We start from the raw sequence: 12,536 nt of genomic DNA, 5'->3' as shown, positions 1-12,536 counted from the left end.
TTCTGTTGTACATGGAAAAATCATGGCGCTGGTGGAATGTTTTGCTTAGCTCAGTGTTGAATACAGCTGTTCATCACTGCTTGTACAGTATATGAGCCCACTTTTACTAGCCTGCATTTCTGTGCTGTTTGCAGAAAAAGGGGCCAATGAACTAGTAAAAGAACAATCGTCTACCAAACAGGCAGGTGCTGTGCGGGTAATAAAAATTTAGAGAGGTGAAACATTTTCGCTCCGGAACATTTTATAGCTAAACAGAAGATCAACACAGATATACCGACTGATGCATGGTTGAAAAGTTTATTTTACATGCTATGATACAAGTTCTAGAATATAGTACTCAGCATTTGGATAAAAATAGCAGCTGTGAATTTGCCTAGTTCCTGTCCCTTCCATCAACACTGCTTTTCACAGGGGCTATCCTGCAGGAGTGGAAAAGAATGAAAACACAGATTAGTAAATGTTTTATTGGTGAGGCATTTCCACTTATATGTACTTTTATGTATTCATTTTGTTAGCTACCTAACACAGGGCAGTCTCCAATCAAGTTTTCTCTTTTTTTTTGTTAATAAAAAGGTGTCATGAACTATATATGTATTTTTTTCTTTATAACATGACCTCACTGAGTGTGAGGAAACGGACAATTATTTTAAAAATGGGGCTGGAAACTTACCTGAGGTGCCTCTCAGCTACAGAGGTTGAATCCATTCAGTTAGAGAGCGGCACAAATTATTTAACATTTTTAATCGACAAGGGTAAAAACAGCTTGAAGTGTGCGAATGTGTGCGAAATCTTGTGCACTCAAACAAATGAAGTTTTAGGATCACAAGTTTAAAGAAAATTGCAGATGTTTATGGAAGGTAGGATTCTTTGGCGGGGGGGGGGGATGAGAAAGCTAATATAAAAACAACCTAAACTACCTCACAGAGTTGTTGTGAGGATATTAAATGTGGAAGATAATGAAGTGTGCTGGCCTGAGCTGCTTGGGAGAAGAGCAGAATATTTGGATTGCCGGTATGCTGCCTTGAGCGATAGAAGGAAGGTGGGATGTATATGTAAGGAAATAAATATGGCCATTTATTTTGGAGTAATCTTGTTGACTTTATTGGTGGTATACTCTTAACCAGGAGTTGAGATTGTAATTGCAAGTTCCCAAAGCAGGGCAGTGCTGCCCGTGGCCCTGTTAAGTTATTCTTTTACATTTGAAAATTTTATTTGCCCTCAGGAGTATTTTAATTGTCCCTGCAAGAGTTTATAGGCTGCATTTTATTGGCTTGATACTGGGGACGGGTGCACTTTCTCCTGCTGCAGCAACAGCCATCTCTTCTGTGAGCCTGGACAGCTAGACTCCATCCCCCTAATGCTCCGCAGTTGTGTGAGAACCAAAAACAAACCCCTGTGTTGCAGTAAGAACCAACCACAACAATACAAACGCAACACGTAGGCTAACAGTTAGTAGAGAATATATAACAGAATAACGATATTATTCAAAATGTAAGAATAAGCCAATCAAAGTTCATATGTACAATATAAGAGTGGTAGCGAGGACTGTCAAGTCGTGTGTTCAAAACAGATGTCTAAGGACAGTCTCACAATAGTCTTTCAAAAGTTTCAACAGAAGATGTCTCAAAAGTTTCAAAAGGACAGAGTCTCCGGAATGATACAGTGGTGCCCCGCAAGACGAATGCCTCGCAAGACAGAAAACTCGCTAGACGAAAGAGTTTTCCGTTTTGGAGGTGCTTCGCAAAATGAATTTCCTATGGGCTTGCTTCGCAAGACGACAATGCCTTGTGAGTTCCTGCGGTTTTTTCCCCTCCCCCCCTTTCTAAGCCGCTAAGCCGCTTATCAGCTGATCCGATCAGCAAATAAGCCGCTAAAAGCCGCTAATAGCGCTAATCCGCTAATCTGTCAATGGGCTTGCTTCGCAAGACGAAAAAACCGCTAGACGAAGAGAATCACAGAACGGATTCTTTTCGTCTTGCGAGGCACCACTGTACTACTGTTTCAGTAGTAGACATCTGTTTTGAACACACGGCTTGGCAGTCCTCGCTACCACTCTGTTATATTGTACATATGAACTTTGATTGGCTTATTCCTACAATCTGAATGATATCATTATTCTATTATATATTCTCTACTAACTATTAGCCTATGTGTTGTGTTTGTAGAGTTGTGCAAGAACCGGCAGCCCCACTTATACACTACGATAATTTTCCCTTGCAAAGTGCATGAATTGAACCAGCACCTCAGCAACTGCCCATCCCTGATCTCAAGGAGCAAAACCAGACTGAAAACACTGCAAGACACATTGCAAGCCAGGAGCAGCAATCTTAAAGCAGAGTCGCAAATCTGAAGATCTAAAGAGCAACTATTATGGTGTCTAACGGGCAGAGCGCTACCCTACCACAACCATACAATCCTAGGTTTCACGCAGCCGTGAAGTTTTACAAGATAGCCTTGGGGGATGTTTTCTTTCTTTCGCTCTCTCTCAGCCTATTCTACTTCACAAGATTGCTCTGAGGATAAAATGGGGAAAAAACATACAGCGCCTTGAAGGAAAGGTGAAGAACAAACAGGGTGCTGGCATTTTTCTTTCCTTAAAAAACATTTTATGTGACTTTTCAAAAGCTGATGGATGCTGGGATTCACACACCAAGACGGACAATCCCAGGTGAATGTTTTGAAAGTCAGAGTTGTTTACTGATGCACGATGCAGCCCCCAGATATTTCATTCTTACTTCTTATTACGGCATGTCTGGAGTAGTACTTGGGCTGTGAAAGCAAGCTACTTGGATTCTGTGATGCCGGCTTGAAGCCTCCCACTGGGAAATTCCTTTTCAAGCTCCAAATTCCTTCCAGAGCCGCTGTTCAAAATATATGAAGAGCATTATTGTCAGTTGGGTTCGAAGCTGACCTTCTATATTTTTAGGTAGGAGGGAAAGCAAATACCCGCGGACCGAAATATTTGTACAAACCACTGGCTGACGAAACATAATCGTGCAACTGTAGGTCTGGAAGGAACCTTGCATTATTGATTCGATTCCATTTATGGGTGGCTTGCCATAAAATATCTCCGAGCAGTTTCATAATAAAAGCAAGTCCATATGTAAAAAACAAGTTAATATACCCAAACAATTTTAAAAAACCACAACTCTGTATGTAAAAATGCTTACAAAGCATCCCATATATATAATAAATTTCCAATCCAATACAGATACACACTGGGATAAAAAACACACCCTCCACTTGTTGTAAAATGAAGATCTTCAGTAGGTCCTGAAAAGACAACAGAGCTGACGCCTGTCTAGTGTGCAGTGGGAGATAGCGCCAAAGGGTAGCTGCCACCTTCCTAAATGCTGTTCCTATATTGCGGGCATGTACAACAGGTTGATCGGGATCGACTGGTAGAGCCTGGGCTAGATTATGGTTGATCGCAGGTCAACTGCTGCGCTCCTGGGGGGGGGGACAGGACAGAGATGCTGCCCTGCCAGCTCTCAGGAGAGCTGGCCTCTGTGTGTGTGTGTGTGTGTGTGTGTGTGTTTGCCTGTCCTCCTTCCCGCTGCATTCCTGGGGGGGATGTGAAAGGGATGCTGCCCTGGCAGCCTCCAAGGGAGAAACTGGCTGCTCTGCCAGCTCCCAAGAAGAGCTGGGCTGTGTTTGTGTGTACGTGTGTGCGAAGATGAGGTGTGCGGGCTCTGCACGGGCTGCAGCTGTGGAGGCACCCAGTCAGGGAGCTGAGGGATGGGTGGCACATGAGAGAGATAATGACGTCCCCCTCCCTTTCCCCCCTCCTGCCAGTTCCCATGGAAAGAAAACACCCTCTCCCTCCTAGTTCTGGACGGGTGTTGATACCCCGCCCATCTGGCTGGGTTTCCCCAGCCTAATATAATATGTTTAAGTTTAAGAATCCAATGGGAGAGTGTGGTAGATCACTGCCAGTTTTTGATACTGGATGGTAGATTGCAACCTTATGGACGTTGGACATTCCTGCTATATTGTATGGAATGGACCTCCTGATATAGATGGAATCTGCAGGAGACCCTCTGCAGCACAGCAGAGTGATCGATTGGGTATATTGCATATTATTGCAAGGCCTGTGATAGATGCAAATATTAAGCCACTCATCATGCATTTTTGCAGTGGTATGACATGGTGGATAACTCTGAGGACTTAACAACTATAGGGCTTACACCAGTGGCTTTCAAACTGGCTTCCCAGGAACATTGGGGTTCCTTTGAAGCTTCTCAAGGGTTCCTAAATGAAACTGGGAATGGCTGTGCAGCTTTTCAGAAAGACAGCTTGCTCAGTCTGCTAATGTTCTCCTGCAATGGGGAGCAGCAGGAATTGTGTTGTAAGGTTCATGCAGGGTGAATTGTGAGGCCAGTGTCCCACATATACCAAACTTGCCACAGGATCCTCTGCAATGTTCAAAGTTCCACCACAAGCCATACGGATTCCCAGCTACGGAAAACATTCCTTCAAGGCAGCATCTTTGAAAACCACCGGCTAAAGCAAATTCATGGAGTAACAAAATACACATAGATGTCAATCAAAGTGGATGAGGGATGTCTTAACAGAGAATCAGTATGGAATAGTCAATTGCGTATTGGCCTTAGGCTTCGTTTCAACCCCTTAATCAGCCATAAAGTTTACTAGGTGGTCAAGTCCCACCCCACCCATCTTTCTCTCAGTTTAATCTACCTTGCAGGGTTATTGTGAGAATAAAAAGAATAAACTTGTGCGGTGCTTCCCCCCCCTAAAAAAACGTTTAGGGGTACTCTCATTTTGGCTCAAGAAAATCACCATTTTATAGTTCATATCGGGGAAAATAAATACAGTAAATGGACAAAAGAACAAAGATTCACAAAATGTTTAGGGGTCTGCGTGTCCCTGTGAACCCCCAGAAAAAAGCACTACTGAACTTGTGTATTTTGATTTGAGTTTCTTGATAAAAAGGCTGAATACAAATGATGACATGCCAAGGTGACAGTATTTATAGGGTCTGGCCCTCTTCTTCTATAAGTTGTCCAAAGCCAGCTTGCAACTACCAACTGCTGTTTTGGATTTCTCTGTTGAGGCTTCCCTAAACTTTAAATGAGCTGTTGTGGAGAATGTGGTTAAAGAACTGCCATTCTGAAAGATAAATGAAATACTTAATATGAAAGGGGGGGGGGGAGGGAGAAGCCCACTCTGTGATTCTTACTTGGTTGGGTTACTAAGTGAGTTCAATGGGGCAAGCCAATGTACTGGCTTTTGCTAGAGTTTGCTCTTGTATTGAGCCTCTGAATTTATTGTATGTTGTAATCCACCCTGGGACCTTAAGGTGAAAGGCAGGTAAGATATATTGGGAGCTCTCCAATGAAGTGCTTCCGCTAGCACCACGACTTCTGATGTGCAACAGAAATTATTTCCTCTACCCGTGCATCCTCTAAATCTGCTCTGTGCCCCCCCAACCCTCTGAAAAAGGATTGGTGGAGGACAAAGAGTAGCATGAGGACAGGGAAAGGAACTTCCATTGTCCAAGCAGAAATCTTTGTGCTGGTGGATATCACACTTATATATAATATGACATGCACCATTCTGAATGCCTGGAAAAATTGTATGATAAATAAATAGAACTTTGTTTTACCCGTAACATCTGACTTTATATATTTCCTCAAGTTAAGAAGTATCTTCACAACTTATTATCCACTAAACATTTCAGATTTTTCTTCCCTAAATCATTTTATTTTTATTTTATACCTTTGCCGGCCACAGAGCTTACCTTCTGAAGGGTGTTTAATTCTGCATTCATCCCTCCGAAAATAAAGCTCTTCTTCCAGCACTTCCTTAACTCTTCTAGGTGGTTCGACATATACAAACTTCTTCCCTGTTTTGTTAAAGACAATTTACAGGGATATGATACACACCTTATTTCACTTAACTGTGTATCAGAATTAACTAATTTGACATAATAAAATTTAAAATCATTCTCATTTGTAATATAAAGTTCAAAAATGCAAACAAAATGTTTAGAAAATGTGATATGAAAAATATCAATCATGTTTTACTTAAGTCACTGATGCACCCATAGCTTAAATATTCTTTTCTGGTACTCTTTTCTCAGGTGCAAGATATAGCAGATATGGAAATAATACTGAGAAGTGCAACAATCTTCCATGCAATCACTAACTATTTTATATTTTCCCATGACACACCAGTGAAGACAGTAACTCAGACCACTGGTTCATCTAGTTCAGTATTCTACATTGCCTCACTATGGTTTCAGACAGGTTTTTGCCAGTCCTACCTAGGGATATTGTGGGTTGAAAATGGAGCACTATGTACACAAATCATGAGCTCTGTCACTGAGCTATGGCCCTCTCCCAATGTGTGCATCGCCACACATTAAGTCCATAATTAAAGACTCAGAAGAATCCAAAGCCGTTACATTGACTGACTGATGAGGTTTCCCATTGCATGATTTACAACAAGCAGAAGGGATGCTTGTCTGAACTCTGGGGCATAGTAACAAATGTTGCAATCCTAACCCCACTTACTTCGGAGTAAGCCCAAATGAGTTCAGTAGGATGTACTTCTGAGTAGGCTGCTTAAGACTGTGCTGGAAGCATCATGCTTCCAATTTTAATTGAAGGTTGTTGTTATTAGGTAACAGACAGAAAAGTCACTTATAAGGATTCATAACCATATAGGAATCAGTGGTATGGAGGTATGGAGTGGTACTGAAAAAATTATGTATAATATAGCTGTATAATATTGCGGTATAATACTGTATAATATAGTGGATTGTTTTGGAAAGGGACCTTATCTTCCCTTTTTTGGGCACTAGAGGGCACTGTATAAAATTATCTCAGCTATCTGCCAATTACCCATTCCCACCACCCTTCTGAGTAATACCCCTCCCCACCTTCTCACTATATAGAAGGATCTGGCAACTTCTGTTTCATGTATCTGAAGATGTGTGCATGCACACGAAAGCTCATACCAAGAACTAACTTAGTTGGTCTTTAAGGTGCTACTGGAAGGAATTTTTTTATTTCGTATATTATACAGTATATGCAACAGGTTTTTGAAACCTGTTTTTGAATACACTATTCATCTGAATTGCTACATGGAGCGATAATCAGGTAATATGCGTATACTGCCATTCTGTGGGAGTGAGGGAAAGTGCAGAATATGAAAATAGTCCCAGAATTCAGAGAACAGTGGCTCATAATTTGTTTCCCCAAAGCTTAGTGCCCCTTTAAAATTGTGAAGTGATGCTTCAGAAGGAAACAATTCCTGCTGAAATCTCAGGAGCCAAAGGGGTGCTTGAATAGTCTGTCCAATGTTTGGAGGAATGGGGGGGGGGGCAGGGAAGGGCAGCTGCCTCCCCATCAAGTAAAATAATAGAAATACTTAACAAAACACATTGGTTCCCCCCCCCCCATCTTGGCTACTCCCATGTTTGGAGGTGAAGTTTCAATTCCACTTGTAATGGGATGTCCAAGTGTGGCATGAAACTGCTTAAATGCAGTCAAACTTTGTAAATGCTAAACTATAGTTTTGTGAGCCATTTGGGCCCAATAGCTCACTGGCAGCTGTGATTTCAGGTGTAAAATTAACCCATCTCACTGCCCCACATATTGTATAGGCACCCCAGCCAGTTGCGGTTCAGTGACATTTTCACTGTATCCTATACATGGTATACCCAAACTAAGGAACCAAAAGCAAATCACGACTATCAGGCATGTGTATGTATCTATAAAATGTCATACACATGCATGCAGCCCTTGAAGGTGATTACGTATAGATGGTTTTCTGTAAATCAAGTGTTTGTTAAGCTGTCCTTTGGTGAGTTACCGTAAAATGCCTGCTGTCAGAGCTGCTTCCAGATCCCAGCTCACACAGGGCCACGCTAGCCAGCGTTCACTTTATAAGAGTCTTTATTGAGTTACAGGTTTCATTTCCGAACTGCAGCGTGCAGCTCTACGTCTTCTACGCTAGACCGACGAAGTCCCGTCTGACTCCCCGCCTCTTGCACACCAACTTAATACCCTAGCCTTGCTCCACCTCTTGTGCCTTTCCTTCCTCCTCTGGGTCCCTCTGCCCCCCGGGGTCTCCTCCTTCCTACTCTCTTCTGACACTGACCCCCCGGACCCTTCTGCCTCCTTGCGGCGGGCTTTGGGACCTGGCTCCCTCTCCGGGCTGCTTACTGCGCCAGCTTCCGCTGCATTTGAACTTGGCGCGCGTGCCCAACTCTCTACCTTCCTCTTGACCGTTTCCTCGCTCCCTGATGAGGGCGTGACCACTCCTGACTCATGCCCTCCCTCCTGCTGAAAGCCTCCGGAACCCGATACCTGGTCCCCTTTCTCCCCGCTGCTCCCAGCTGGGCACGTTGGTCCCGACTTCCAGCTGCTGCTCTCTGATTCCTCTCTGGTCCCTTCTTCCTGGGGTGTCCCCCTGCTTTCCCCCCTTGCTCTGACCACTGGCGCCCCTTTCTGTGAATCCTCTGACTCACTGGAGAGACTCGGGGATCTCGGGTCGTCATCATCACTCATCCTTCCTTCGTATTCCTCCCCCTCGCTCTCTGTTTCCTCCCTTTCCTGCGTCTCTGCTCCTGAACCCCTGACACCTGCGTATGAATAATGCTTCCATAGCTGATGGATTGAAAGCTTGCTGGGTTAGGCAACTCTCCCAGTAGAAATGGCGGTCAGCGATGCCGTAACAGATCTCAAAGTGGTCTGTGTTTATCACAGTGAGAAAATTTCCCCATGGGATAAACCAAACCTCCAGCATGTTTGGAAAAACTGCATTGAAGGAGATGGGGTGTATACCATTGGGATGGGATGTCCCCAATGGAATTGACTATAATTGGGAATTGAAAGTCGATTCTTGGTGGTGAGCAGAGGAAAGGGGAGGACACCAGCCCTTCTAGAATGGAACTGAAAAGAGTTCCTCATAGTGATGTATTTGTCAAGCGGAATAAACCCTTGTGGGGTGTGCAGTGCCCCCATGGAAGGGAGACTGATATGTGCACAAGGCGAAAAAGGACAGTAAGCGAAAACCTTCCTCTTAACCCGGGCGTTTGGTCGATTAACATCCTATGGCTTTTAAAATGTGTTTGTGGGAAGGGGGGGTTGGTTTGCTTTTGCTTTATTATCATTATCATTTATTCTTCATTTCATTTCTATACCATACCACTTTGTATTTTTAAGAAAAATCTCCAAGTGGTTTACAGCACATTAAAAGGTCAATAGAACAATCCGAAATGAAACATGACTGAAGAAAGTCAAACATAAAAGTACACAGCCAAAGCCACCTAATTAACGGGAAAACGAAAATATCATCTTAAAAGACTTCAGAACAAAACATTACAAAGGAGGTCGACTGCAGAATGCTATTATGCGTTTTGTACTCTCATTTTTGTATTTCTCTGCTGCGAACCTCCCTGGGATCTTCTTTTGGAAGACGGTATACAAATTAAATAAACAATAATAATAATACTGGAACAGGCAGGATCCTCTGCACTGGGGGAAGAGGGCGGTCGGTCCCTTTGGGCGGCAAGGGAGGTGGGTTCTCTATGGGGCAATGAACAATGGCATCACATCATGGGCAAAGGGCATTGGAGAGGAGGGGGTCCAAAGGTGCCAGGCAGTCCCTAATGCAAGAGGGTGGGGTGCCCTTTCCCTCTAATGGGGGTGGGTGGAGGGGAGAGGGCAGCACCCCAACATTTTGCACAGGAGAGGGGTAGCAGCAGCGACAGCAATGCCCCCACTCACACACACCCCTTGGCTGGAGAGAGGTTGCCACGCTTTCCAGCCCTGGAGGGGACTACGCGGTTGTGTGTGTCCCCCCCCCCTCGGCGACCCCCCCCCCCCACTCACAGGGCTGCCCCGCTTCATTGTACTCCGCGTAGCTCCGGCTGCTCCCCGGCTCCCCGGGACTCGGCTCCAGTTGCTCCCCGGCCGCCGCTCTCATGCCTCGCCCCCCGCCGCCGCCTCTTGCACCAGCCGCGCCCAGGCAAGCGGGAGACGCGCGGGCCCGTTGCCATAGGAGCCCGAGGCGGAGAAAGGAGGAGGAGGAAGAAGGGGGAGCCCGGAGCTCGCGACTCGCCTCCCCCGGGGGAGCTTAAGAAGGAGCCTGGGAGTTAAGTTTCCCGCTCCCCGGGGCCGGGGGAAAGCGCAGGAAGAGAGGCGGCCTAGAGTGAGACTAGGCCCGGGCCTCTTGGGCGTTGCCATGGCGACGGATGCTGCGCTAAGAAGCCCGGCGGGGATGGATGGAGGGTGAAGCGAGCAGAGGCGTCACAGTGCAAAAGCGCTGCTGTCGAAGGCTGTTGAGGCACCTGCAACTACTACTTCTTCTTCTTCGTAGCCCAGTAAGATTGCCTTCCACAAACACGGTTTTAACAGTTACAGATAGGTAGCCGTGTTGGTCTGCCATAGTCAAAATAAAAAAATTCCTTCCAGTAGCACCTTAAAGACCAACAAAGTTAGTTCTTGGTATGAGCTTTCGTGTGCATGCACACTTCTTCGGATACACCTGAAGTATATCTGAAGAAGTGTGCATGCACACGAAAGCTCATACCAAGAACTAACTTAGCTGGTCTTTAAGGTGCTACTGGAAGGATTTTTTTTATTTTGACGGTTTTAACAGTGAGTCCATAAGTTACTGTGGAGGCCAATTCTGGATCCACGCGTCTTTCCACAGTGGGGACATAGGTTTCCGGGGAGAGTTGATCATGGTGAGGATTTGCCAATATGCCTTCCTCCTAGCACGTTTCTACCCTGCGTTCTGAGTTCGAGTGTCTTCAAAGCCCATGACACCTTTGGTAAAGGCTGTTCTCCAGTTGGAGCGCTGGCAGGCAAGTGTTTCCCAGTTGTCGGTGTTTATACTACATTTTTAAAAATTTGCCTTGAGAGAGTCTTTAAGCCTCTTTTGTTGACCACCAGCATTACGCTTTCCATTTTTAAGTTCGGAATAGAGTAGTTGCTTTGGAAGACGATAATCAGGCATCCGCACAACATGACCAGTCCAACGAAGTTGATGTTGAAGAATCATTGCTTCGACACTGGTGATCTGTGCTTCTTCCAGTACACTGGTATTAGTTCGCCTGCCTTCCCAAGTGGTGTGTACATTTTTTCAGAAACACCGTTGAGGGAATCTTTCGAGGAGTTGGAGATGGCTTTTATAAGTGGTCCATGTTTCACAGGCATACAGTAAGGTTGCTAGTACAATAGCTTTGTAAACAAGCATTTTGGTTTTCCTGTGAATGTCTCAGACACTCTGCACTTCAATTGGGAGAAAGCCGCACTTGCAGAGCTCAGAGCTCAGCTCTGCAACGTCTTGTACCAGTGTGCTTGCCTACATTCCCCCCCCCCCTTTCCCACTCAGCCACCCACATCCCAATCAGGGCTCCTGTGACCTGCTTTTCAGGCAGACATTCAACCGGAGCTCTCCCCCCCCCCATGGAAATGGCCCCGCTGAAATCCATGCCTAGAACTAAATCGGATGTGGAGAACCTTTGGTCTATATGTTGCTAGACTCCCATCAGCCCCAAAGAGCACAGCCAGTGGCCAGGGAGTACGTCTGGAGGACCAAAGGTTCTCCCTCGTCTGGCCTGAATACAACATGTTAGGCATGCTTTAAGCCCGTGGATTTGAACCGGCGCAAGGACTATTGTGTTCGGGTCTTAGGCAAAGTGGAGCAGGTTATCTGACTTCAGGTTGACTTCAAGGGGGGGGGGAGCCCTTAAATGAAACACACAATTAAGAATATTGTAGCTCATGTAAACCCAACAAAACATGTCTTTCCCGTATCGCTCTCTACAGCTGCAACACGCGCTGTAACTTTCCAATACTTTGACTTCAGACCCCAAAGGCTCACTCCTCCATTGACTCCTGAGGCAGATGGATGCCAGCCATTCCTCCAAGGTCAAGAATGGTCGAACATGGTTCTCTCCCCCTGCTCCATTTTTAACACCATAATCATGGGAGGCAAGTTAGGCTGAGACGGTGACAAGCCCAAGTTCACCCACTGAACTTCATGGCTGAGAGGGGACTTTAACCCAGCTCCAGTACTCTAGCCACTATGCCACACTTACTTACTTCCAAGCAAACCTGCATTGGGTAGGATTGTAAAATCATTTTTTAATAGAGGTAGGTAAACACACTGCATAGGAATGTAAGCTATGGCTTTCTAGCTGAATGAACATTTTGAGGTTAAGGCTTCAGAAATGCTACTATGGGGAACGCCAGCTACCAGATTCTCCATGTCTTTGTTCATGCTGTGTGCTTTCCGTGTGCTGGACTAGGCCTGGGAAACGCATAGTTAAAATATGTATAGTCCCTGTGTGCTGCTACTTGCTTCTGAAGTGACATCACATAGAAGACATCCAACTATAATGCAAAATACATCTGATAAACTAAAATGTTATGTGGATTTTCTCTAAGCATACTTACAATCTTGGATATCTTGAGAATCACATAGGATAAGGTACAAACGACGTACTTTCCCACCAAACACACCGTGGTTTGGCAAATAGGCTTAGTTCCAGCAAA

At 45.1% G+C, this 12,536-nt stretch overlaps 1 protein-coding gene across 1 annotated transcript; it reads right to left on the bottom strand.

Moving 5' to 3' along the window:
• Positions 1–283: 283 nt before the first annotated feature.
• On the bottom strand, positions 284–10,232 carry LOC309530957 (uncharacterized protein C11orf97 homolog). The gene is made up of 4 exons (XM_082220198.1): positions 9,864–10,232; positions 5,762–5,866; positions 2,736–2,861; positions 284–419 (listed from the first exon to the last, which is right to left on the bottom strand). Exons 1-4 carry the CDS (start codon positions 9,955–9,957, stop codon positions 415–417), a joined length of 330 nt encoding a protein of 109 aa, XP_082076324.1. The 5' UTR covers positions 9,958–10,232; the 3' UTR covers positions 284–414.
• Positions 10,233–12,536: the final 2,304 nt, after the last annotated feature.

This window comes from Podarcis vaucheri (assembly GCF_965113315.1).
Source record: "Podarcis vaucheri genome assembly, chromosome: 4".
NCBI classification, from domain to species: domain Eukaryota; kingdom Metazoa; phylum Chordata; class Lepidosauria; order Squamata; family Lacertidae; genus Podarcis; species Podarcis vaucheri.
Note: the sequence above shows the minus strand (reverse complement) of the source record. Positions and strands in the feature narration are given on the sequence as shown.